The 24,501-nt window shown below is 38.5% G+C and overlaps 1 protein-coding gene across 1 annotated transcript in view; it reads left to right on the forward strand.

The window, feature by feature from the left end:
- Positions 1-24,501, forward strand: part of CUNH14orf39 (chromosome unknown C14orf39 homolog) — a 163,699-nt gene that overhangs the window by 111,617 nt on the left and 27,581 nt on the right. The window contains exons 6-11 of the mRNA XM_034993380.1: positions 10,703-10,890; positions 10,986-11,028; positions 13,514-13,634; positions 14,556-14,647; positions 16,490-16,623; positions 17,314-17,390. Coding sequence (XP_034849271.1) covers positions 10,703-10,890; positions 10,986-11,028; positions 13,514-13,634; positions 14,556-14,647; positions 16,490-16,623; positions 17,314-17,390 — 655 coding nt within the window. The remainder of the gene's footprint in view (positions 1-10,702; positions 10,891-10,985; positions 11,029-13,513; positions 13,635-14,555; positions 14,648-16,489; positions 16,624-17,313; positions 17,391-24,501) is intronic.

Genomic DNA, 24,501 nt, shown 5'->3' on the forward strand with positions numbered 1-24,501 from the left:
GACACGAATGTTTGTTTCATTCCCCAGATTAGGTAAGTTCTCAGCTATGATTTGCTCAAATTCATCTTCTAGTCCTCTCTCTCTCTCCACTCCCTCCGGGATTCCAATGATTCTGACATTGGAACGCTTCATGGTGTCACTTATTTCTCTGATTCTATTTTCATGGATTCTGAGTTGTTTTTCCCTGGCCTCCTCTTTTCCCTTTTTATCTATTATATTGTCTTCCAGGTTGCTTATTCGCTCTTCTGCCTCAGTTACACTAGCTGTTAGATTATCTAGATTGGATTGGATCTCATTGATAGCATTTTTAAGTTCTGCCAATTCACCTTTGATTTCTGCCCTTAGAGACTGTGTGTTGCCATTAATTGATTTCTCCATTCTAGCCATTGTCTTCACAATTGCTGGCCTGAATTCCATCTCCGACATCTTGGTTGTATCTGCATCCATTTGTAAATCTGCAGCATAAGTCATAATCTCTGAGTCTTTTCTATTTTGGGGGCTCCTCCTCCTAGTCATTCTGTTGATGGGTGTTTGAGGGAATGTATAAGAGTCCAAATTATTGACCAGAACCCAAGCAAGATGCACCTGTTTTCTAGGGACCTTAGGGTTGCTGGCCTCTTGTTTTCCCAGCCTGTCTTCTGCGGGAGGGGCCTGCGGCACTGTTACTCAGGCAGCCCTGTTTGGGCGCAGTTGCCCTGTGCCCCTGTGGCGGGGTATGGGCTCAGCGGGAATCAGTTTTGGGGGCTTTTGTTCTCTGGCGGCTTTCCCTGGTGGCTTTCCGCGTCTCTTCCGCGAGTCAGAGCAGAAGAGACTATTTCCAGCCCTTTGCCTCAGAGCAGAGAGATTGCAGTCTGTTCTTCAGTGAGCTCTCCAGGCCCCACTGTCTCCGTTTCTGTCTGTGCTGCTATAAACTGCAGCGTCCTGGGTTGTGCGCTCCTCCCCAGCGCTCCCAGTCCTGCCTTCAGGTCGGGGCACGTCTCTGCCCTTTGTACCTCTAAAACCTCCAGCCGCTCCCAGTTCGCTCAGGTGGGACCCTGCCGATCCGGGATTCCGCCCCGGGGGCTGCCCTAAAGTCCTTTCCCGGCTGCTACGGGTCTGCGAGTCTGTGCCTGTCCGCAGCACTTGAAGCTGTCGCTCACCGGTGGTGTAGGATCCCCATAGCCATGCACCCTCCCGCTGCCGTTTATCCTCCAATATCTGCCCGCGGAATCACGGCTCCCCGCTTCGTACCTCAAAACCAACCACCTACGATATTCTGTTTGTAGAGATCCAGATCTTCTTACATCTCAGGCTGGTTTCGTGGGTGCTCAGAGTGGTCTGGTGGATATCAAGCTCAATTCCAGGGACCAGTTGAAATAGGTTCCCCTACTCCTCCGCCATCTTTCCCCCCTCCGACCCTTTTACTTCTTTCCTATTTGGATGACTTTATTTCCTTTTCTTGCATACTTGCTATAGCTAAGATTTCCAGTACTACATTGATTAGGAGTGGTGAGAGTGGCATCCTAGTCTTATTGCTGATTTTGGAGGAAAAGCATTTAGCTCTTCACCATTGACTGTGATGTTAGTTATGGACTTGTCATACATGGCCTTTATTATGTTGAGGTATGTTCCTTTTATACCCAATTGTTGAGAGTTTTTCTCATGAACGGGTGCTGAGTTTTGCCAGATGCTTTTTCTGCATCTATTGAGTGGATCATATAATTTTTATCCTTTATTAATGTGGAATAACATGTTTATTGACTTGTGTATGTTGAGCCATTCTTGCAACCCATGGATAAATCCTACTTGGTCATTGTGTATGATCCTTTTAATGTGCTGTTGAGTTTGGTTTGCTAGTGTTTTGTTGAGAATTTTTCCATCTATATTCCTCAGGAATATTAGCCTGTAGTTTTCTTTTCTTGTAGTGTTCTCATCTGGCTTTGGTATCAGTGTAATGCTGGCTTCATAAAATGAGTCGGAGCATGTTGCCTCCTCTTCAGCTTTTTGGAAGAGTTTGAGAAGTATTGGTATTAATTCTTTAAATGTTTGGTACAACTCATCAATGAGACCATCTTGTCCTGGGCTTTTCTTTGTTGGGAGGTTTTTGGTTACTACTACTTCAAATCTCCTTGCTAATAATTGATCTGTTCAGTTTTTCTGTTTCTTCATGATTGAGTTTTGGTAGGTTGTATGTGTCTAGAAATTTATCAATTTCTTCTGGGTTATCTTATTGTTTGTCTTATAATTGTTCATGGTATAGCCTCTTATGATCTTTTTGTATTTCTATGGTGTCAGTTGTATGTTTGTATTTCTATGGTATAATATCTTCTCTTTCATTTATAATTTTGTCTGTTTGAGTTCCTCTCTCTTTTTTTCTTGGTTGGTCTAGCTGAGGGTTTGCAAAATATTTTAATCTTTTCAAAAAACCAACTCTTTGTTTCACTGATTTTTTTTCCATTGTCTTCCTTTTCTCTATTTTATTCATTTCTGTTCTAATTTTTCTTATTTGCTTCCTTCTGCCAACTTCAGGCTTAGATTGTTCTTCCTTTTCTAATTCCTTGAGGTATAAAGTTAGTTTGCTTATTTGAGGTCTTTCTTTTTTCTTAATGTAGGCATTTATTGCTATAAATTTCCCTTTTAAAACAACTTTTGCTGCATCCCCTAGATTTTGGTATATTGTGTTTTCATTTTCATTTGTCTCAACACACTTTTTTTTTAAAGATTTTATTTATTTATTTGACAGAAAGAGACACAGCGAGAGAGGGAACACAAGCAGGGGGAGTGGGAGAGGGAGAAACAGGCTTCCCACGGGGCAGGGAGCCCAATGTGGGTCTTGATCCCAGGACCCTGGGATCATGACCTGAGCCGAAGGCAGATGCTTAGTGACTGAGCCACCCAGGCACTCAAGATACTTTTGATTTCTTCTTTGACCCAGTGTTGTTCAGGAGTGTGTTGATTAATTTCCACATATTTGTGAATTTTTCATTTTCCTTTTGCTGTTGATTTCTAGTTCTATATCATTGTGGCCAGAAAAAGACCCTTGATATAATTTCAGTCTTCTTAAGTTTATTAAGGTGGCTTTGTGGCTCAAGATATGATCTCTACTGGAGAATATTCCATGTGTACTTAAGAGGAATGTATGTTCTTGTGTTGTTAGATGGAATGTTAGATTGAATGTTCTGTATAACGCTGTTAGGTCCATTTCATCTACAGTGTTATTCAGGTATGCTGTTTCCTTATTAATTTCTGTCTGGATAATCTTTCCAGTGTTGAAAGTGAGCTATTCAAGTCCTCTACCAGTATTGCTCTTTCTCTCTTCAGTTATGTTAATATTTGCTTCAGGTGGTTTAGTGTTGGGTTGTGCATATATTTGCAATTATTATATCTTCTTGGTGAGTTGACCTTTTTATCATTGTATAGAGACTTTTCTTTGTCTTTTCTGACTGATTTTGACTGAATGTCTATTTTGTCTGGCATAAGTATAACCACTTTTTCTCTCTTTTGGTTATCAATTGCATGAAATATCTTTTTCCATCTCTTCACTTTCAGCCTTTGTGTGTCCTTAAAGCTAAAGTGAGTTTCTTGTAGGTGGCATATTGTTGGGTCCTGTTTTTTAAATCCATTCAGCTCTGTATCTTTTGAATTTAGTCTATTTATGTTTAAAGTAATTATTTTTTTTAGAAGATGTATTTATTTATTTTAGAGAAAGAGATAGGGTGTGAGCATGAGAGTAGATGGGCAGAGGGAGAGGAAGAAAATCTTAGGCAGACTCCACGCCAAGCATGGAGCCCAATGTATGGCTTGATCCCACAACCCCGAGATCATGACCTGAACTGAAATCAAGAGTTGGGCACTCAACAAACTGAGCCACCTAGGTGCCCCTAAAGTAATTATTGATAAATAAGGACTTACTATTGCCATTTATTTGTTTTCTGAGTGTTTTAAAAATTCATTTGTTCCTGTCTTCCTCTCTTATTGTCTTCCTTTGTGATTTGTTTTTCATAGTGGTATACTTTAATTTCTTCCTCTTTATCTTTGTGTATCTGCTATAGGTTTTTTTCTCTGTGGTTACCATGAGGTTAACATAAAACATTTACAAATACACTATTTTAAGCTGATACAACTTACCTTCAATTGCATATAAAAACTCTACACTTTTACGTCCCCCTCCTCAGATTTTATGCTATTTATGTCATACTTTACATCTTTTTTTTTAAGGGTGGGAGTTTTATACGTGTTTGCTTTATTTATTTATTTTAAAGTTCCCTTTATTTGTTTAATACATTTTTTTAAAGTAATGTCTACCCCCAACATGGGGCTCAAACTCATGATCCCAAGATCCCAAGATCCCAAGATCAAGAATCAGACACTCCACTAACTGAGCCAGCCACGTGCCCCACTTTACATCTTTTATACTGTGTATCCACTAACAAGTTAATGTAGCTGTATCTATTTTTTAATGTTTTTTTTTTTTAAGGATTTTATTCATTAATTTAGCAGAGAGATAGAGAGTACAAGCAGGCAGAGGGAAAGGGAGAAGTAGGCTCTCTGCAGAGCAGGGAGCCTGACGTGGGGTTTGATCTGAGAACTCTGGGAGCATGACCTGAGCTGAAGGCAGATGCATAACCGACTGAGCCACCCAGGTGCCCCTAGGATTTTTGTTTGGTTCTTTTTTATGGTTTTTATTTCTTTATTAAACTTCTTATTTTGTTTATGCATTGTTTTCTTGATTTCATTTAGTTGTCTGTGTTCTCTTGCAATTTATTGAGTTTCTTGAAAATGATTATTTGAATTCTTTGGAAGGCAAATAGTAGGTCTCTATTCCTTTGGGGTTAGTTACTAAAGCTTTATTAGTTTCCTTTGCTGGTTTCATATTTGCCTGGTTCTTTGTGATCTGTGTAGCCTTGCATTAGTGTCTTTGCTATTGAATGAACAAACATCTCTTTTAGTGTTTACAGATTGGTTTTGGTAGGTAAAAACCTTCTCCTGTTGGTTTCTTAGACTGATGGGATTACTTCTAGAATTGCAGTCATGCTGGGTTAGGGTTGGTTTTGAGGCTGTCACTTTGTCTACATTGTGATCTGTGGTTGGTGTGGTTGTTATGAGGGGCTCAGGCAGGTATGATCCTTCTGGTCCCTGGGTGCTTGAGAATGCTTCCTGTACTTCATTCAGTTAGATAGCGCTGGGACAAAGGTCCGCTTCAGGTTCCACAGTTGGTCCTCAGTCAGCAGGCCTATTACCAAGTGTGTTGACTGGTGTGGCTCCCACTTAGGAACCTGGTAGAGCTACTGCCTAGTCACAGGATGGATCTGTGGGTGGTCAGGACTGGCCCTAGACTGTGGCCAGGAGGGGCTGGAACTGAGCCTCTGAGATGTTTCAGATTCTACAATCTTGAGGTCTGTAGTCCTGGCTCTGAAGGTACAGATAAGCATGTCTTCCACCAGTTCCCTGGGTGGGCTGGAGTACTCCCTGACTGTAGCTGGAGGGACTGGAGCCAAGTATAGGGCCCTTTTAGGATCTATAGGGGTACATATAGGAGTACCTATTTTTGGGTTCCAGGGCTGGCAGTTCTGCTGATGGTTTTTGGCTGTGAGAGACATAGAACCAAGTATATGGCATTTTAGAATCTACTAGGGTGCAGATAGGAGTGTCTTCCACTGGGAACTCCCACTGAGGGCAGTACTGCTGACAAACTATGGCTGTGAGGGGGTTGGAACCAAGGATAAGGCCCTTTCAGGATCTTCAGGGACACAGACAGGAGTATCTCCTGCTGGGTCCCTGTGTGAGCAGGACTCTTTGGTGACTGTGGCTGCGATGGGCTAGAGCCCAGTTAGAGGGCCCTTTCAGAATCTATAGTCTGAATGAGTTTGGCAGTCTAACCTCCAGGGGCTCCTATACTGCAGATATAGGGACTGGAGCTGGTTCAGGGTCACTTCAGGGTCCATAGCTGAACTAAGGTATGTATATCTATTACCTGACAAACGGGTGGGCATGACTCTTTCTGGGTCCTTTGGTGTATGGTGCTAGTAACAGACCCAAAGCCAAATGGGGTTGTAGCTGAGTTCTCAGGGGGTACTGAACTGTTTACAGGTCTATAGCCAGGACCAGTTAGTGAGTAAGCCACCAGGATGTGAGCCTGCCTTCTCAAAATGACTCTCCTCAGTCTTGGACTACACCAGGATTTCACAGTTTTCTACCTGGATCCCAAAGCTCCCACAAACACACTTTTGTCCATGGATGGATGCTAAATTATTATTTTTGATGGGGCAATACACATGAGGGATATTTTATTCTGTCATCTTGCTGACATCATGCCAATTTTTATATTTTAATTAAAAACACACATACAAAATCTAGATTCCAGTACCCTTTATATTTAAAGATGGGTCTTAAGAGGAGAAGGTGGAGACTAAAGTAATAGATTTGGACTTCACTGGCATTTGAAATCATGGAAATAGATAAGATTGCCCAGGGAAATATATAGAGCAAAAAGAAGAGAAAGCTAGGGTACACTATCATCCAAGGAATAGGCAGATGGTGGAATTGGTGAAAGAGACTGTTACTTTGTCATTTTTAGACCTTGCTTCAACCTAAAAAGGATTTGAAATAATTTGTATAATACCACAGTGTTAAAAGAAAACTAAATATAAAAATCAAGGCTATAGGGATGTAAGGATAATGTAGGAAGATGAAGCCTTTGATTAGGATAGAAATTCTTATTACATGGTCTTGCACATTTGTTAAATACAGGTACAGATTAGGCTTTGGAATTCCTAGTAGTAGTCAAGTCATTGTGGAAATGTGATCAGTTTGAGATTCAGACTATTCATTTAAAAAACAGTTCAATTGTTCAAAAGCAGCCCTAACAGGGTCCTCCCTGAGTTTTGGGGAGGTGAGTTCCTAGAGAACAGGACTTTGCATGAGGGCAGACTGGGCAGGAGATGCTGTGGACCCCACTCTTGGGGAGTGTTCTGAGAGATGCCTCCTTAGCCAGAGCTTGGAACAGACTCAGAGCCGGCAAAGTGAGTTCAATGGCTGAGGTGAGGTGAGGTATCTTACCTCATAACCCAATTCAGACTACTTTCCTCTGTCCTCTCTGAAAAAAAGAAATAAAGGAAGAAAGAAGGGAGGGGAAGAAGGGAGGAAGGAAGGAAGGAGTGAGGAGCCCAGTTCTGTTGTTTAGGATAAGCAGAGGTTTTTCCTGGTAATGAGATTTGAGAGAAATTTCTCCCCTGAGTTCCCATAAAAGGGGAATTATGCAGTGTGGTAGTCAGTTATCTTCAGTGGCCTCCCCAAAATAAACACAATATATATATTACTTCTTTTTAAAACATCTTTCAATGCAAGCCATGGCTATAAAACATTATTAAAATGTTTCTATGAGGGGCTAAAACAAAGCAGTTTAAATATGTACCTCTCTAATAGTGTTTGTTGTGGATGACTTCTTTTAGGCAGCCAAAGATATTAAAGTGAAAATAGGTCTTTCTTAAACCAACCACATAGGTTGATTGAATTGACTCAATACCAGATATGTATAAAAGAAAAGACTCCATTTGCTGGTATCATGGGTACTGAAGGAAATAGAGGTACCAGCTTCTTGTTTCTCCTAATCTTCCATTCTAGACATTCATGAAGACTAGTATTGTTGGCAACAGATGAGATAGGTTAAGCTGGTCTCTGCTAAAGTCCCTCTGTGGAGTATATAAGAAATGTGGTATGCTAATTTCATCTGAAACTGGTGACTCAGACTTAGTTTTCTAATAGGTATTTCCCTCTTCCCTGGACCATTTCCCCAAGAACTGAGAGATTAATTAACAAATGTGCATTTAGAGGAATAAGAGTTTGTTTTGGGCTCAACTCCTTTATTTTGCAAAAGGGGACAGAGTTTAGAATATTAAATTAAAACATTCAGAAGATTCAGATCTGCTGACCAGTACAATACTGTTATCCTTAGTTTTTTTTTTTCAGTATAAAAGCATTTGTGAAAACTCTTCTTGTTTTCTCATCTGCTAAGATGAGATAATCATTTTAGTATCTTTAAATAAATTTCCCCATATAGTATGTCTTGATTTAGAAAATTTACAGAATTCTGAGGAACGTAAGGACCATATATTTTTAGAAAATTTTCAATGAATATTATTTCTTGAAACTAAGTATTTGATAAGAATTGGGTAAAAAGAGGATCTAAAAATATATTTCCTATAATGAACCTGGATTGAACATTTTCATTGTTGTAGATTAGAATTGGCAGACTTTTTATTTTTTAAAGATTTTATTTATTTATATGACAGAGAGACACAGCGAGAGAAGGAACACAAACAGGGGGAGTGGGAGAGGGAGAAGCAGGCTTCCCGTAGAGCAGGGAGCCCGATGTGGGGCTTGATCCCAGGACCCTGGGACCATGTCCTGAGCTGAAGGCAGACACTTAACGACTGAGCCACCCAGGCGCCCCAGACTTTTTTTTTTATTAAGGGCCAGATAGTAAATATTTTAGGCTTTATGGGTTATACAGTCTTTGCTGATACTCAACCCTGCTGTTGTAATGCAAGAACAACTTTAGACACCATATAAATGAATGACTGTGGTCTAATAAAACTTTATTTATGGATATTATAGCTTGAATTTCATATAATTTTAATGTCATGAGATATTATTATTTTGACTTTTCAATAATTTTAAAATGCAAAAATTATTCTTAGCTCACGGGCCATACAAAAACAGGTGGCAGGTTAAATTTGGCCCATAGGTTAACAAAAGTCAAATGAGAAGGAAGAGTTAATATCCTTTTGCAAGAATCAACTGTCCACTAAAGACTTGTGCCCAAAGAGATGACGATCCACCTCTACCTGAGTTGGACTGGAGGAGCTCCTCCAAACAGTGCTGAAATTTTCTTCATAAAATAGTTACGGAGTATATAAGAATGATTGTGGGGGCACCTGGGTGGCTCAGTTGGTTAAGCATCTGCCTTCGGCTCAGGTCATCATCTCAGGGTCCTAGGATCGAGCCCTACATCGGGCTCCCTGCTCGGCGGGAAGCCTGCTTCTCCTTCTCCTACTCCCCCCGCTTGTGTTCCCTCTCTCGCTGTCTCTCTCTCTGTGTCAAATAAATTAAAAAAAAAAAAAAAAGAATGATGGTGAGCCCAGAGTTCTAACACATAAAACATGACTTCTTATCAAAATGTCAGCTTAGAGAGTTGAAAATTTAAAAAGCAGAGTTATAGAGGTAGGTGAACTGGGGAGAGTAGAAACTGAAAGCCTCAGTGAGGATAAAGATCAGGAAGTCATTGGAAGAACCAGGTTCTCATTGTAGTTTTGATTTGTGTTTCCCTGATGACGAGTGATGTTGAGCATCTTTTCATGTATCTGGTGGTCATCTGTATATCTTCTTTGGAAAAATGTCTGTTCATGTGTTCTGCCCATTTTTAATTGGATTATTCATTTTTGGGTGTTGAGTTTTATAAGTTCTTTATATATTTTGGATTCTAACCCTTTATCAGATATGTCATTTGCAAATATCTTCTTCCATTCCGTAGGTTGCCTTTTAGTTTTGTTGTTTCCTTCATTGTGCAGAAGCTTTTTATCTTTTTATTTTGATGAAGTCCCAAATATCAACAACAGAAACAGCAGGTGTTGGCAAGGATGTGGAGAAAGGGGAACCCTCCTGCACTGTTGGTAGAAATGTAAGCTGGTGCAGCTACCCTGGAAAACAGTATGGAGGCTCCTCAGAAAGTTAAAAATAGAACTCCCCTGTGATCCAGCAATTGAACTACTAGGTATTTACTCAAAGAGTACAAAAATGCTAATTCAAAGGGATACATGCACCCCAATGTTTATAGCCGCATTTTCTACAATAGCCAAATTATGGAAACAGCCCAAGTATCCATCAACTGATGAATGGATAAAGAAGATGTGGTACCTATATACAATGGAATATTACTCAGCCATAAAAAGGAAATCTTGCCATTTGCAATGACATCGATGGAGCTAGAGAGTATTATGCTAAGCGAAGAAAATCAGAGAAAGACAAATACCATATGACTTCACTTATATGTGGAATTTAAGAAACAAATGAACAAAGGGGGATAAAAGAGTGAGGGAGGCAAACCAAGAAACAGACTCTTAACTATAGAGAACAAACTGTTGGCTTCCAGAGGGGAGAGAGGTGAGAGTATGGGTTAAATAGGTGATTTAACCCATAGGTTAGGAGGATTAAGGAGTCCACTTGTTGTGAGGAGCACTGGGTGATGAATGAAATCACTATATTGTACACCTGAAACTAGTATCACACTGTATGTTAACTAACTGGAATCTAAATAAAAACTTAAAAAAAAAAAACCCTAGGTTCTGCAGTATCAATTAGGATGAGAAATAAAAAGAGATCACTGAATTAGACAATTAGATCATTGGTGACCTTGGGAAGGGCAGTTTCATTTCCTTTTTTTTGGTGGGGGGAAAGGGCAAGTTTCTTTGGAATGGTGGGAGTAAAAGTTAAATTGGAGAGGATTAAGGAATGAATAACTCAGGTAGTGAAGCGAAAGAGGAAAGAGTTGAAAAGTGATGGAGTAAAGGAAAATTTGAAAGGCAGAGAGTATTGAGGGAAACAGGGATAAGTTGGCATTTGACTTGCCTTTTATGTTTAACTTGTTAGACTTTAACAGGTGACACTTAGAAAGTTTTTAGATATATTCTTGTTATATTGACATCATTTCTTTTAATTTTAACAGAAAAATGTACCATGGTTATATATGTCAGTATAAGGATGTTTTGAAGCAATATCAGTTAAAATACTCAGAAACACCCCTTTCACATGAATATTATGAGAAGAAAAGAGAACATGAAGAAATTCAAAATAGAGTGTTGGCAAGTACTGAACAACTAAAAATGAATGAAACTATCTTTATGGAATTTCTAGGTATTAATATTTTTGTTATATGTTGTTTAAATAATGGTATCTATTTATAATGAAAAGAATAATGAATCAAACTAAAATATGATTTTGTTTTTCAGTGCCTGCTCCTTTTCCATCACTTGCTAAATGGACATTACATATGTATCCACAAAATATTTCTACCTAGAATTTTTATTATACATATTGTTTTTGTATTTTAATTGTTATTATGATTCCCTGGTAAGAAACAAATTGATTTGGGGTTTTTTTTGTTTGTTTAATTTAAAAAACCAGCAGTTACTTTAAAGATCTTTTGGTGATGAAGAGACTGTTTCCAACCCTCTGCCTCAGAGCAGAGAGATCGCAGCCTGAAGGAAGGGAAAAATGAAGGGGACATCAGAGGGAGAGATGAACCATGAGAGACTATGGCCTCTGAGAAACAAACTGAGGGTTTTAGAGGGGAGGGGGGGATGGTTAGCCCAGTGATGGGTATTAAGGAGCGCACATACTGCATGGAGCACTGGGTGTTATACGAAAACAATGAATCGTGGATCACCACATCAAAAACTAATGATGTATGGTGACTAACATAATAAAATAACATTAAAAAAATTAAAAATTAAAAAATTAAAAAAAGGTCATTTGGGATTAGTTTTCATATATGTGCATGTGATGAGAAGCAAGCAATTTTAATGAGAATAAAGTGGTATATGTGTTGACTTTAAGTGGTGTATCTTAGCAACCAAACCAATGAAAAAGTCATCTTGCTCTGTCTTACCAAAGAAAGAGTTCCAGTTAAATCAGGATGGAAGGTGGTGGGGAGGTGAGTCACAATTATCTACTCATCTACAGAAATTCATTGGGTACCTACCTTGTGCCAGGTAATCCTTGAGAAGTTACAGAGCTTTTTGCAAGGAGCTCACAGTTTAGTAGGGGAGACAGACATGTAAACAATTAATTCTAATACAGTGGCATTGTATTAGATGATTAAGTAATTCTTAATTGGTCTAAGTCTCATCTGTTTGTCCAGGAGATCTTCCCTGATGATGAACTTAGAACTTTAATCCTCTTCCAACCTCTACAATCCTTCATATGCTTTCCTATCAGATTATAACTCCACTGTTTATACTAAATCTTCTTTATCCCTGCATTCTACCTTACTTCATTCTGCTTCATCCTAAATCATCCTTTTAACTCCTTTGCTGCTTGCTCTCTTCATGTTTAGGTTTTAGTTTATTCTGTTTTTAGTTGTTTATTTCCTGCCTATCTGTGTTGTAACTTCTCAGTGGGAAGAGGCAGAGGTTGGTTGATGCACGAGGTATAGCAGAAATTTAGGAAGTTTGATGTAGGAAGGGATGAGATACAAGATTATGTGAGAAACAAGAAGAGGTGATGGAGGTAGGGAAAATTGAAGATTAAGATTTAAATGTCTATATCTAAAAATTTTAATTGATACTTACTTTTATAACAATATAGCATCATAAATAATGTTCGTCTGAAATTTTATGTTCTAGCATATATATTATGTATTTTAAGGCAGAGTAGGAATTATTCTGTCTTAAGTAGACAGATTTTCTCTGGAGTTCTTGTTCACTACTACTATTCTATTAATTTTTAAGTTCTCCTAAATGGTTTGTAGAGTAACTTAGGAAATTGTAGTAGTTAATAACTATGCAGGATGTCTGTTAACAGCTGAGAAATTCTGTACTTGAAATTGGGTATATGGGTGTCTGGGTGGCTCAGTCATTAAGCGGCTGCCTTTGGCTCAGGTCATGATCCCAGGGTCCTTGGATCGAGCCCCATGTCAGGCTCCCTGCTCAGTGGGGAGCCTGCTTCTCCCTCTCCCGCTGCTTGTGTTTCCTCTCTCACTGTCTCTCTCTCTCTGTCAAATAAAATCTTAAAAAAAATCTTTGAAATTGGGTATAAATCTAGTTCAAGCAGAAAGCCCAGATAGAAGATCTAGTTGTCTTCTGAGTCCTGCAGGCTGCACTGATGAAACTTACAGAGCAAGAAAAGGGAAATTAGGTGGATTTAATTAAATAATTAATATTTTTTAAAGATTTACTTATCTATTTATTCTTGGGGGTGAGGTTCAGAGGGAGAGAGAGAATCCCAAGCAGACGCTCTGCTGAGCGCAGAGCCCTCCTGTGGGGCTTGATCCCATGGCCCTGAGACCACAACCTGAGCCAAAATCAAGATTCAGACACCCAGCTGATTGAGCCACCCAGGCACCCTGGTTGGATTTTTAAATGTCTTTGGAACAAATAAACAATGGAAACACAAGAAGTTAAATTTGGACCTGAATTGATTATGTATTATTAGTCATGCCAAATGACATGATGAACTTGGGTAAAAAAACAAAAGCAAAAAACTATGTGAACTATTTAAGTAAAAGAAAAAATTCTAACATTTTTTGGATGAAAAGTTTTTAAGCTCAATGTATAACATAGGTAAGCAATAAATTATCTTTGTCAGTTTGCCAAATGTTTATATTAGTTTTACCTCTATTTTCAGATACTGTTATTAATATTGCTTATTGTTTATATGGAACATATATAAAGTTACATAATATTAACTATTTCTGATAATGGTACATATATTACAAATGTAAAATTTACTTGCATAACATAGTTCCTTAACATAAAAGGGCTAACATGAGATGTAAAACACAAGATATTCTTAAACATGCCAGCAATTATTCCAAAAGTTCATCTGAATTGAAGGAAGAAGTAGATGAAGTGGAAATAGAAATTAATTATTTAAACCAGGTATATATTTTGTAATATGTTTCTATAAATGTACTAATGTATAAGTATAATGCTATGTTAACTGACGGTCTTAGAAGAGCTATTTCTAAAGAGCCTAAATATGGAGAAAGACTTAAGAAAATTTATTTACCTCAGATTACCTTTGGAGCCAATATGTGTTTTAGGTACTGAGCATATTTAGTTATGAGTTTTAGGGGATAGTTTTTCTTTGGCAGCTGAAAAAAGATGAATAAAGTAAAAGATATAGCTTAATAACAGGAACTTAAAGGCACTAAAAGGGCTACAACAGTGTTGTCAAAAAAGAGAACAAGACAGTAAATTGTTTAAAGAATTTAATCTTGAAAATCTATGGCTGTAATCTGTATAGAACTAGTCTAGAACTAGTTTAGCCTTTAAGATTGATGGTGCATGATATTTTCTTGAATACACTTTTACTGTCCTCTACTGAAATGGCTTTCATTGACTGAAAACCCATCAAAGTTATTTCCAAATTCTGAGAAAAAAATTGAACAGCTAATTTTCTGAATTTTTTGAAAGTTGTGTTAAATATATTAACCATTCATAGGCATAAGGTTCCAAATAACAATAAAATCGTTTTAATAATAACACAGTAGATGCTACTTCCTTTAAACTATATGGTAACTATGTCTATATATAGGGAATTGATATCTACTTTGCTTCTGAACTTTTTAAAAAAGAAGAGGTTTGCTAATGGAGTTGTAAGGAAAAGTTAAAGGAGTATGATTTATTGTTAATTTTGACCCGGTTTTAGCAACTTTCACTAAAAGATAGCTGATGCCACAAAAACATAAATCCTGTGATTATATAGAAAAACTCATATTCATTAGTTAAGATGAAGCATATGTTCCTTAATGCTTCACAGATAATTATTTTGTTTTGCTTTGTCATTTTTCTTTTTAGCAGATTGCAAGACTCCATGAAACTAAGAATCTTGCAGAAACTCTGGAAGAAAAAAATAAAAATATAGAAAAGATAAAGGAATTGAAAGAAAGGTATAGGTAAACTTTATTTTTTATAAAGATTTTATTTAGTTAGCATGCACGAGTGGGGGGGAGGGACACAGGGAGAAGGAGACAATTTCAAGCAGACTACACACTGAGCATGGAGCTGAACCTGTGGCTCCATCTCATGATCCTGAGATCATGACCTGAGCCAAGATCAAGAGTTGGATGGGCAACTGACCAAGCCACCCAGACACCCCTAGGTAAACTTTAAAATGGGATTTTATGTCAGTAGTTATTCTGCATCTAAGCATTTGATTCTGTATTCTGTGTTCTTTTTAAAAAATATTTTATTTATTTATTTGACAGGGAGATAGCGAGAGCAGGAACACAAGCAGGGGGAGTGGGAGAGGGAGAAGCAGGCTTCCCGCGGAGCAAGGAGCCCGATGGAGGGCTTGATCCCAGGACTCTGGGATCATGACCTGAGCTGAAGGCAGACGCTTAACGACAGCCACCCAGGCGCCCCGCTATATTCTATATTCTATCCCAAGCCACCAATATTCATATATTCATATGTATATCTATATACATTTTTATGCAGGCTATTTTCTGCTTATTCTTGAAAAATATTGATTTTACCCTTAAATATTATAGATTAATATTCAAATATGCTTGTTATTTAGTAAGGCCAAGGATAATGTGTAGAGAGAAATAAGATAGCAGTAGCACATTTGCTCTCTTATAGCCTGTCATTGTACATTTCATCCAGTTTTTAATGATGGATCACTAGTAGGAGTAAAACAGAGGAACAGTTGTGGGAACAGCATTGTATTTACCTTTTTATCACCCCTGTCACCAGCTTGACCAGTTCTTATTTTGCCACAGAGAGTGAAGATGAGTCAAAATGCTGCTGAATCTGTGGCCTTGTCTTTCATCCTAATGGTGCTAAAAGAGACATCAGTGGTGGAGGCATTTTAAAAAAGATTGATTTTGTCTGTTATTGTGTGACAGAAAAATAGGTGTATCACTGTTGCTGTTTCTGATAAAATTTCTACCTTTTCTCTTTCTGCCTGTACCTTTTTAAACTCTTCTTAAATTTGTCTCATTAGGCTCCATTGCTCTTGTCCTGATTTTTCAACACATTCCTCTCCCAAGTTAATTTCTCAGACCCACTTCCTTGGATCTGTTATTTCCTTGATCCCCCAACCCCCACGTATTTCTCACAACCATAATTTGTCTTTAATTCTGTGAAGAAATTGATTAGAATTTCACTTCATTGACAACATTTTAATACTGTAAAAATCCTCTACATTGAGAGGAACTTATGTAACTGTTAGTCATTTTTACTCAATGTCTATTTTGATAGTTATTATAAATGATGCCATTATTTAAATTATTTAACTATCAATAATTAAAATTACTTTTTTAATTTAGGAAAAATTCAATGAGTTTTTTTCTTCCAGTAAAAAACTTAAAAGACATATTTATGATTATAATATTGCTTTAGTGATTTCTGGATTCATACTAGCTGATTTGTTTCTGAATAGTTATTTTTAAAGTTTGAAGTACTCTGAAATCTACAGCACGCCATTTGTGGATAAAGCTTTGGTTTAAATGTTTTTGACATGTTTAGAAATTTTTTTAAAATGATTATGTTTTAAAAATGAGAGTGTGGTATACTGAGAAGGGTACTAGACTTAATCAGGAAAAGTGTGTTTTAGCTGTGATGCCAGTAAGTAATTTAATAATATTGGGCAGATCTGTTAAATTTTGGAACTCAGTTTTACTGTATGCAAAATGAGTTTAAACTATATAGCCTATAAATATCTCTTCTAGCCTTATTTATACATTACTTTTTTGCTTACTAAATATTTAATGTAATTCACTCTTTAGACTTTTTGAAAAAGATGAACAACCTGCACTTATATTGAATAAAACCCCTCAAAACAGTCAATTATTTCTTCCATATGAATCTCAGAAATTAGACAGACTAATGAAGATGCATTCTTCAGAACCAAGAGTTATAGGTACAGTATCTGTTAATTATTTAAAAACTTAGTTTTCTCTGCAAACACATAGAAGAAATAGAAGCAATTTTGTTATCATTTGGGGTAAGCAAGAACAGACAATACTAGAGACCAGTAGACTCAGGAAAGTACCACTTTCTTTCTGAAAGCAAGCAAGATATGCCTCTTCTCTGTTTTTTTCTTTGAGAGAGAAATCACTCACAAGATATTATAAGAAGTGTTCTGGTCTGGTTGCACAGCTGTCAGAGGAGGATGAATAATAATACATTTTTCATTTGAGGAGTTGTGTTATCAATATGTATAATTAAAGTGGGTAGCAGACTTGTGTTAATATTTGTGACTTAGTCACTAAGATCATGTTTCATTCAATGAATCTGCAGATTAGATTAACCTACATTGTATTAGTTTAACCCCATTAGCTGTTCTTTTTCTTCCAGTCTTCTTTGGGTTCCTTATTATAAAGATGTAATTTTGTAAGCTGGTTTTCATTTTACATTCATGCTTATTGTAATAACTGTTATATAGTGAGGAATTAAGAGTTATGTAGAAATTTCATATTTCTATATTTTAATTTAAATTAAATATTCATGTAACTTAATTTTTTAAATTACAAGGTTAGGTTGAATGTTGGGCATAATATTTGATTCTATCTCTGGAATTCATTTGAAGTTGTACAATTTAATAACCTAGATAAAAAAGAAGAAAGTTCCATGAAGCAGGCAAAGCTTGCCAATATTGACTTTAGACAGAAAGAAAACAACATGCAGGTAGGCATTTGTTTTTTAATAGTATAAATTAAATATTTGCTTGCATTAAATGAGATAGTGAATGTACTGCATTTAGAACATGGGTTTGTGTGTGTGTATGTGTTATAAATATATTAACTCAGCCATTACTACAACCTCAAGATCTAAAAATCTTAAAAGAATTTCAGTATGGCAGCCTGAACATATACTGTAGCCTTCTCACTCTTAAAAATAGGAAAGATATTTAAAAATATCAAGCCCAGTGGCACCTGGGTGGCTCAGTGGGTTAAGTGCTGACTTTTGATTTTGGCTCAGGTCATGAATTTGGCTCAGGTCATGATTTCAGGGCTGTGAGATTGAGCCCTGCATTGGGCTCTGTGCTGGACATGGAGCCTGCTTAAGATTCTCTCTCTTGGGGTAGAGAGGATTTGAAAAAAGATGGCGGAGGAGTAGGGGTCCCTATTCCAACTGGTCCCTGGAATTGAGCTGGATACCTACCAGATCACTCTGAGCACCCACGAATTCAGCCTGAGATGTAAGAAGATAGATCTGGATCTCTACAAACAAGAGATCGCAGGTGGTTGGTTTCGAGGTACAAAGCGGGAGCTGTGATTCAGGGGGCAGATACCAGAGGATAAACGGCAGCAGGAGGGAGCCTGGCCATGGGGATCCTACACCGCTGGTGATCAATAGCCTACCGCGCTGGGGACGGGGCACAGACTCGCAGACCAGTAGCGGCAGGGAAAGGACTTTAGACGGAAACCGGAGTGGCAGGGCCAGGCCTGCGAACTGGGGGCAGCTGGCGGTTCTAGAAGCACAAAAGGCAGAAATGTGCCCCGACCTGGACGCAAGACTGGGAGTGCTGTGGAGGGGCGCACAACCCAGGACGCTGCAGTTTATAGCAGCAGGGACAGAAATGGAGACTGTGGCCTGGAGAGCTCACTGAAGAACAGACTGCAATCTCTCCGCTCTGAGGCAGAGGGTTGGAAACGGTCTCTTTTTGCTCTCCCAGAAGAGACGTGGAAAGCTGCCAGGGAAAACTGCAAGAGAACAAAAGCCACAAAAAACTGGTTCCCACTGAGCCCATCCCCTGCTACAGGGGGGCAGGGCAACTCTGCCCAAACAGGGTTGCCTGAGTAACAGCGTGCCAGGCCCCTTCCCCAGAAGACAGGCTGGGAAAACAAAAGGCCAGCAACCCTAAGGTCCCTAGAAAACAGGTGCATCTTGCTTGGGTTCTGGTCAATAATTTGGACTCTATACATTCCCTCAACCACCCATCAACAGAATGACTAGGAAGAGGAACCCCCCAAATAGGAAAGACTCCAAGATTATGATTTATGCCACAGATTTACAAATGGATGCAGATACAACCAAGATGTTGGAGATGGAATTCAGGCTAGCAATTGTGAAGACAATAACTAGAATGGAGAAATCAATTAATGGCAATGTAGAGTCTCTAAGGGCAGAAATGAAAGCTGAATTGGCAGAATTTAAAAATGCTATCAATGAGATCCAATCTAATCTAGATAATCTAACAGCTAGGGTAAGTGAGGCAGAAGAATGAATTAGTGACCTGGAAGACAATTTAATAGATAAAAAGGGAAAAGAGGAGGCCAGGGAAAACAACTCCAAATCTGTGAAAATAGAATCAGAGAAATAAGCGACCCATGAAGCGTTCCAATGTCAGAATTACTGGAATCCCGGAGGGATTAGAGAGAGAGGACTAGAAGATATATTTGAGCAAATCGTAGCTGAGAACTTACCTAATCTGGGGAATGAAACAAACATTCGTGTCCTAGAGGCAGAGAGGACCCCTCCCAAGATCAAGGAAAACAGGCCAACACCCCGGCATGTAATAGTAAAACTTCCAAATCTTAGAACCAAGGAAACCATCTTAAGGGCAGTTAGGGGGAAGAGATTCCTTACGTACAGAGGGAGGAACATCAGAATAACGTCAGACCTATCCACAGAGACCTGGCAAGCCAGAAGGGGCTGAAAGACATATTCAGGGTACTAAACGAGAAGAACATGCAGCCAAGAATACTTTATCCAGCAAGGCTTTCATTTAAAATGGATGGAGAGATGCAGAGCTTCCACAACTGGCAGAAGCTGAAAGAATATGTAACCACTAGGCCGGCCCTGCAAGAAATATTAAGGGGGGTTCTATAAAAGGAGAAGGACCCCAAAAGTGATATACAATAGAAATTTACAGGGACAATCTATAAAAACAAGGTCTTCACAGGCAATATGATGACAATTAATTCGTATCTTTCAATAATCACTCTCAACGTGAAAGGCCTAAACGCTCCCATAAAACGGCACAGGGTTGCAGATTGGATAAAAAGACAGGACCCATCCATATGCTGCCTACAAGAGACTCATTTTGAAGCTAAAGATACATCCAGACTGAAAGTGAAGGGATGGAGATCCATCTTCCATGCCAGCGGACCTCAAAAGAAAGCTGGGGTAGCAATTCTTATATCAGACAAATTAGATTTTAAACTAAAGTCTGTAATTAGAGACACAGAAGGACACTATATCATTCTTTTTTTTTTTTTAAAGATTTTATTTATTTATTTATTTGACAGAGAGAGACACAGCGAGAGAGGGAACACAAGCAGGGGGAGTGGGAGAGGGAGAAGCAGGCTTCTCGCAGAGCAGGGAGCCTGATGCAGGGCTCAATCCCAGGACTCTGGGATCATGACCTGAGCTGAAGGCAGACGCTTAATGACTGAGCCACCCAGGCGCCCCGACACTATATCATTCTTAAAGGGTCTATCAACAAGAAGATCTAACAATTGTAAATATCTATGCCCCTAACATGGGAGCAGCCATCTACATAAGCCAACTGTTAACCAAAATAAAGAGTCATATTGATAACAATACGTTAATTGTAGAGACCTCAATACTCCACTCTCAGCAATAGACAGATCATCTAAGCAGAAAATCAACAAAGAAACAAGAGCTTTGAATGACACACTGGACCAAATGAACCTCATAGATATTTACAGAACATTTCACCCTAAAACAACAGAATATTCATTTTTCTTGAGTGCACAGGGAACTTTCTCCAGAATAGACCACATACTGGGTTACAAATCAGGTCTCAACCGATACCAAAAGATTGAGATTATTCCCTGCATATTCTCAGACCACAGTGCTCTAAAACTGGAACTCAATCATAAGAAAAAATTTGGCAAAAATTCAAACACTTGGAAGCTAAAGACCACTCTGCTCAAGAATGTTTGGGTCAACCAGGAAATCAAAGAACTTAAACAATTTATGGAAACTAATGAGAATGAAAACACATCAGTCCAAAACCTATGGGATACTGCAAAGGCGGTCCTAAGGGGGAAATACATAGCCATCCAAGCCTCACTCAAAAAAATAGAAAAATCCCGAATTCACCAACTAACTCTACACCTTAAAGAACTAGAGAAAAAGCAACAAACGACACCTAAGCCACGCATTAGAAGAGAAATAATTAAAATTAGAGCAGAAATCAATGAATTAGAAACCAGAAACACAGTAGATCAGATCAATAAAACTAGAAGTTGGTTCTTTGAAAGAATTAATAAGATCAATAAACCACTGGCCAGACTTATCCAAAAGAAAAGAGAAAGGACCCAAATTAATAAAATTATGAATGAAAGGGGAGAGATCACAACTAACACCAAGGAAATAGAAATGATTATTAGAAATTATTGTCAACAACTACATGCCAATAAACTGAGCAATGTGGATGAAATGGATGCCTTCCTGGAAACCTATAAGCTGCCAAGACTGAAACAGGAAGAAATTGACAACCTGAATAGGCCAATAACCAGTAACGAGATTGAAACAGTGATCAAAAACCTCCCAAAAAACAAGAGTCCAGGGCCTGATGGATTCCCTGGGGAATTCTACCAAACATTCAAAGAAGAAATAATACCTATTCTACTGAAGCTGTTTCAAAAAATAGAAACAGAAGGAAAGCTTCCAAACTCATTCTATGAGGCCAGCATTACCTTAATCCCCAAACCAGGCAAAGACCCCATCAAATAGGAGAATTTCAGACTGATATCCCTGATGAATATGGATTCCAAAATCCTCAACAAAATCCTAGCTCATAGGATCCAACAATACATTAAAAGGATCATCCACCACGACCAAGTGGGATTTATCCCCGGGATGCAAGGGTGGTTCAACATTCGCAAATCAATCAATGTGATAGAACACATTAATAAGAGGAGGGAGAAGAACCATATGGTCTTCTCAATTGATGCAGAAAAAGCATTTGACAAAATACAATATCCTTTCCTGATTAAAACTCTCCAGAGTATAGGATAGAGGGAACATTCCTCAAGTTCATAAAATCCATCTATGAAAAACACACAGTGAATATCATCCTTAATGGGGAAAAGCTGAGAGCCTTTCCCTTAAGATCAGGAACATGTCAAGGATGCCCACTCTCACCACTATTGTTCAACGTAGTACTAGAAGTCCTAGCAACAGCAATCAGACAACAAAAAGAAATAAAAGGTATTCAAATTGGCAAAGAAGAAGTCAAACTCTCTCTTTTCGCAGATGACATGATACTTTATGTGAAAAACCCAAAAGACTCCATCCCCAAATTACTAGAACTCATCCAGCAAATCAGTAATGTGTCAGGATACAAAATCAATGCACAGAAATCAGTTGCTTTCTTATATACTAACGACGCAACTGTAGAAGAGAAATTAGAGAAAAGATTCCATTTACAATAGCACCAAAACCCATAAAATACCTCGGAATAAACCTAACCAAAGAGGTAAAGGACCTATACTCTAGGAACTACAAAACACTCATGAAAGAAATTGAAGAAGACACAAAAAGATGGAAAAATATTCCATGCTCATGGATCGGAAGAATAAACATTGTTAAAATGTCTATGCTACCCAGAGCAATCTATACCTTCAATGCCATCCCGATCAAAATTCCAATGACATTTTTCAAAGTGCTGGAACAAACAATCCTAAAATTTGTATGGAATCAGAAAAGACCCCAAATCGCCAAGGAAATCTTGAAAAAGAAAAACAAAGCTGGGGGCATCACGTTGCCTGATTTCAAGCTATATTACAAAGCTGTGATCACCAAGACAGCATGGTACTGGCACAAAAACAGACATATAGACCAATGGAACAGAATAGAGAACCCAGGTATGGACCCTCAACTCTATGGTCAAATAATCTTTGACAAAGCAGGAAAAAACATGCAATGGAAAAAAGACAGTCTCTTCAATAAATGGTGCTGGGAAAATTGGACAGCCACATGCAGAAGAATGAAACTCGACCATTCTCTAACACCATTCACAAAGATAAACTCAAAGTGGATGAAAGACCTAATGTGAGACAGGAATCCATCAAAACCCTAGAGGAGAACATAGGCAGTAACCTCTCTGACATCACCCACAGCAACTTCTTTCAAGATACATCTCCAAAAGCTAGTGAAACAAAAGCAAAAATGAACTTTTGGGACTTCATCAAGATAAAAAGCTTCTGCACCGCAAAGGAAACAGTCAACAAAACAAAGAGGCAACCCACGGAATGGGAGAAGATATTTGCAAATGACACTACAGATAAAGGGCTGGTATCTAAGATCTATAAAGAACTTCTCAAACTCAACACCCAAAAAACAAATAATCAAGTCAAAAAGTGGGCAGAAGATATGAAAAGACACTTCTCTGAAGAAGATATACAAATGGCTAACAGACACATGAAAAAATGTTCATCATCATTAGCCATCAGGGAAATCCAAATCAAAACCACATTGAGATACTACCTTACACCAGTTAGAATGGCAAAAATGGACAAGGAAAGAAGCAACAAATGTTGGAGAGGTTGTGGAGAAAGGGGAACCCTCTTACACTGTTGGTGGGAATGCAAGTTGGTACAGCCACTTTGGAAAACAGTGTGGAGGTGTCTCAAAAATTTAAAAATAGAGCTACCCTATGACCCAGCAATTGCACTCCTGGGTATTTACCCCAAAGACACAGATGTAGCGAAAAGAAGGGCCACATGCACCCCAATGTTCATAGCAGCAATGTCCGCAATAGCCAAACTGGGGAAAGAGCTGAGATGCCCTTCAACAGATGAATGGACAAAGAAGACATGGTCCATATATACAATGGAATATCGCTCAGCCATCAGAAAAGATGAATACCCAACTTTTACATCAACATGGATGGGACTGGAGGAGATTATGCTAAGTGAAATAAGTCAAGCAGAGAAAGTCAATTATCCTATGGTTTCACTTATTTGTGGAACATAAGGAATAGCATGGAGGATATTAGGAGAAGGAAGGGAAAAATGGGGAGGGGGAATTGGAGGGAGAGATGAACCATGAGAGACTCTGGACTCTGAGAAACAAACAGGGTTTTAGAGGGGAGGTGGGAGGGGGGATTGGTTAGCCTGGTGATGGGTATTAAGGAGGGCACGTACTGCATGGAGCACTGGGTGTTATACGAAAACAATGGATCGTGGATCACCACATCAAAAACTAATGATGTATGGTGACTAACATAACCTAATAAAATAAAATAAAATAAATTAAAAAAAGATTCTCTCCCTCTGCCCCTCCCCAATGCTTGCATGCACACACACACCCTCAAAAACAAACAAACAAACAAACAAACAAACCAAGCCCTGTATCCAGTAGACCAAAAACATATTTCTGAAGGAGGAAACAGGATTGGATTGAAGAGGGAAATTGTGGCCCATGACTTGCATAGAATACTCTTGGAGAAGGTATCAGTGTGAGGATAATAAATAGGGTAATTGGTTGGGTTACTTCAGTGGAAGTTAGTTAATATCAGTTCATCTCATATCCCCTCTGCCTTTGGGCAGTCATCAGCAATGGGATGACTGTCTCCAGGCGGAAGCAGTAAGTATGGGATCTTGGGTTAGAGAGATAGATGGTACTCCAGGGGGTTCATGATGCTCATGAAAAACAAGGAACATACCACTCAGAAAGCTAGTTTATGGTGTGGCACATCTCCATCTTCCCCCATTCTTCCTGAAAATAGTCCATAGGGAAATTCTCAATGAAAAATATGATTGTCTTTCATTAATTCATAATTAATACATACTGACAGATGTAGTGGTAACCAAAGTAA

The sequence above is a fragment of the Mirounga leonina genome, unplaced genomic scaffold, assembly GCF_011800145.1.
Source record: "Mirounga leonina isolate KUSES-001 unplaced genomic scaffold, KU_Mleo_1.0 Mir_82, whole genome shotgun sequence".
In the NCBI taxonomy this organism is placed as follows: domain Eukaryota; kingdom Metazoa; phylum Chordata; class Mammalia; order Carnivora; family Phocidae; genus Mirounga; species Mirounga leonina.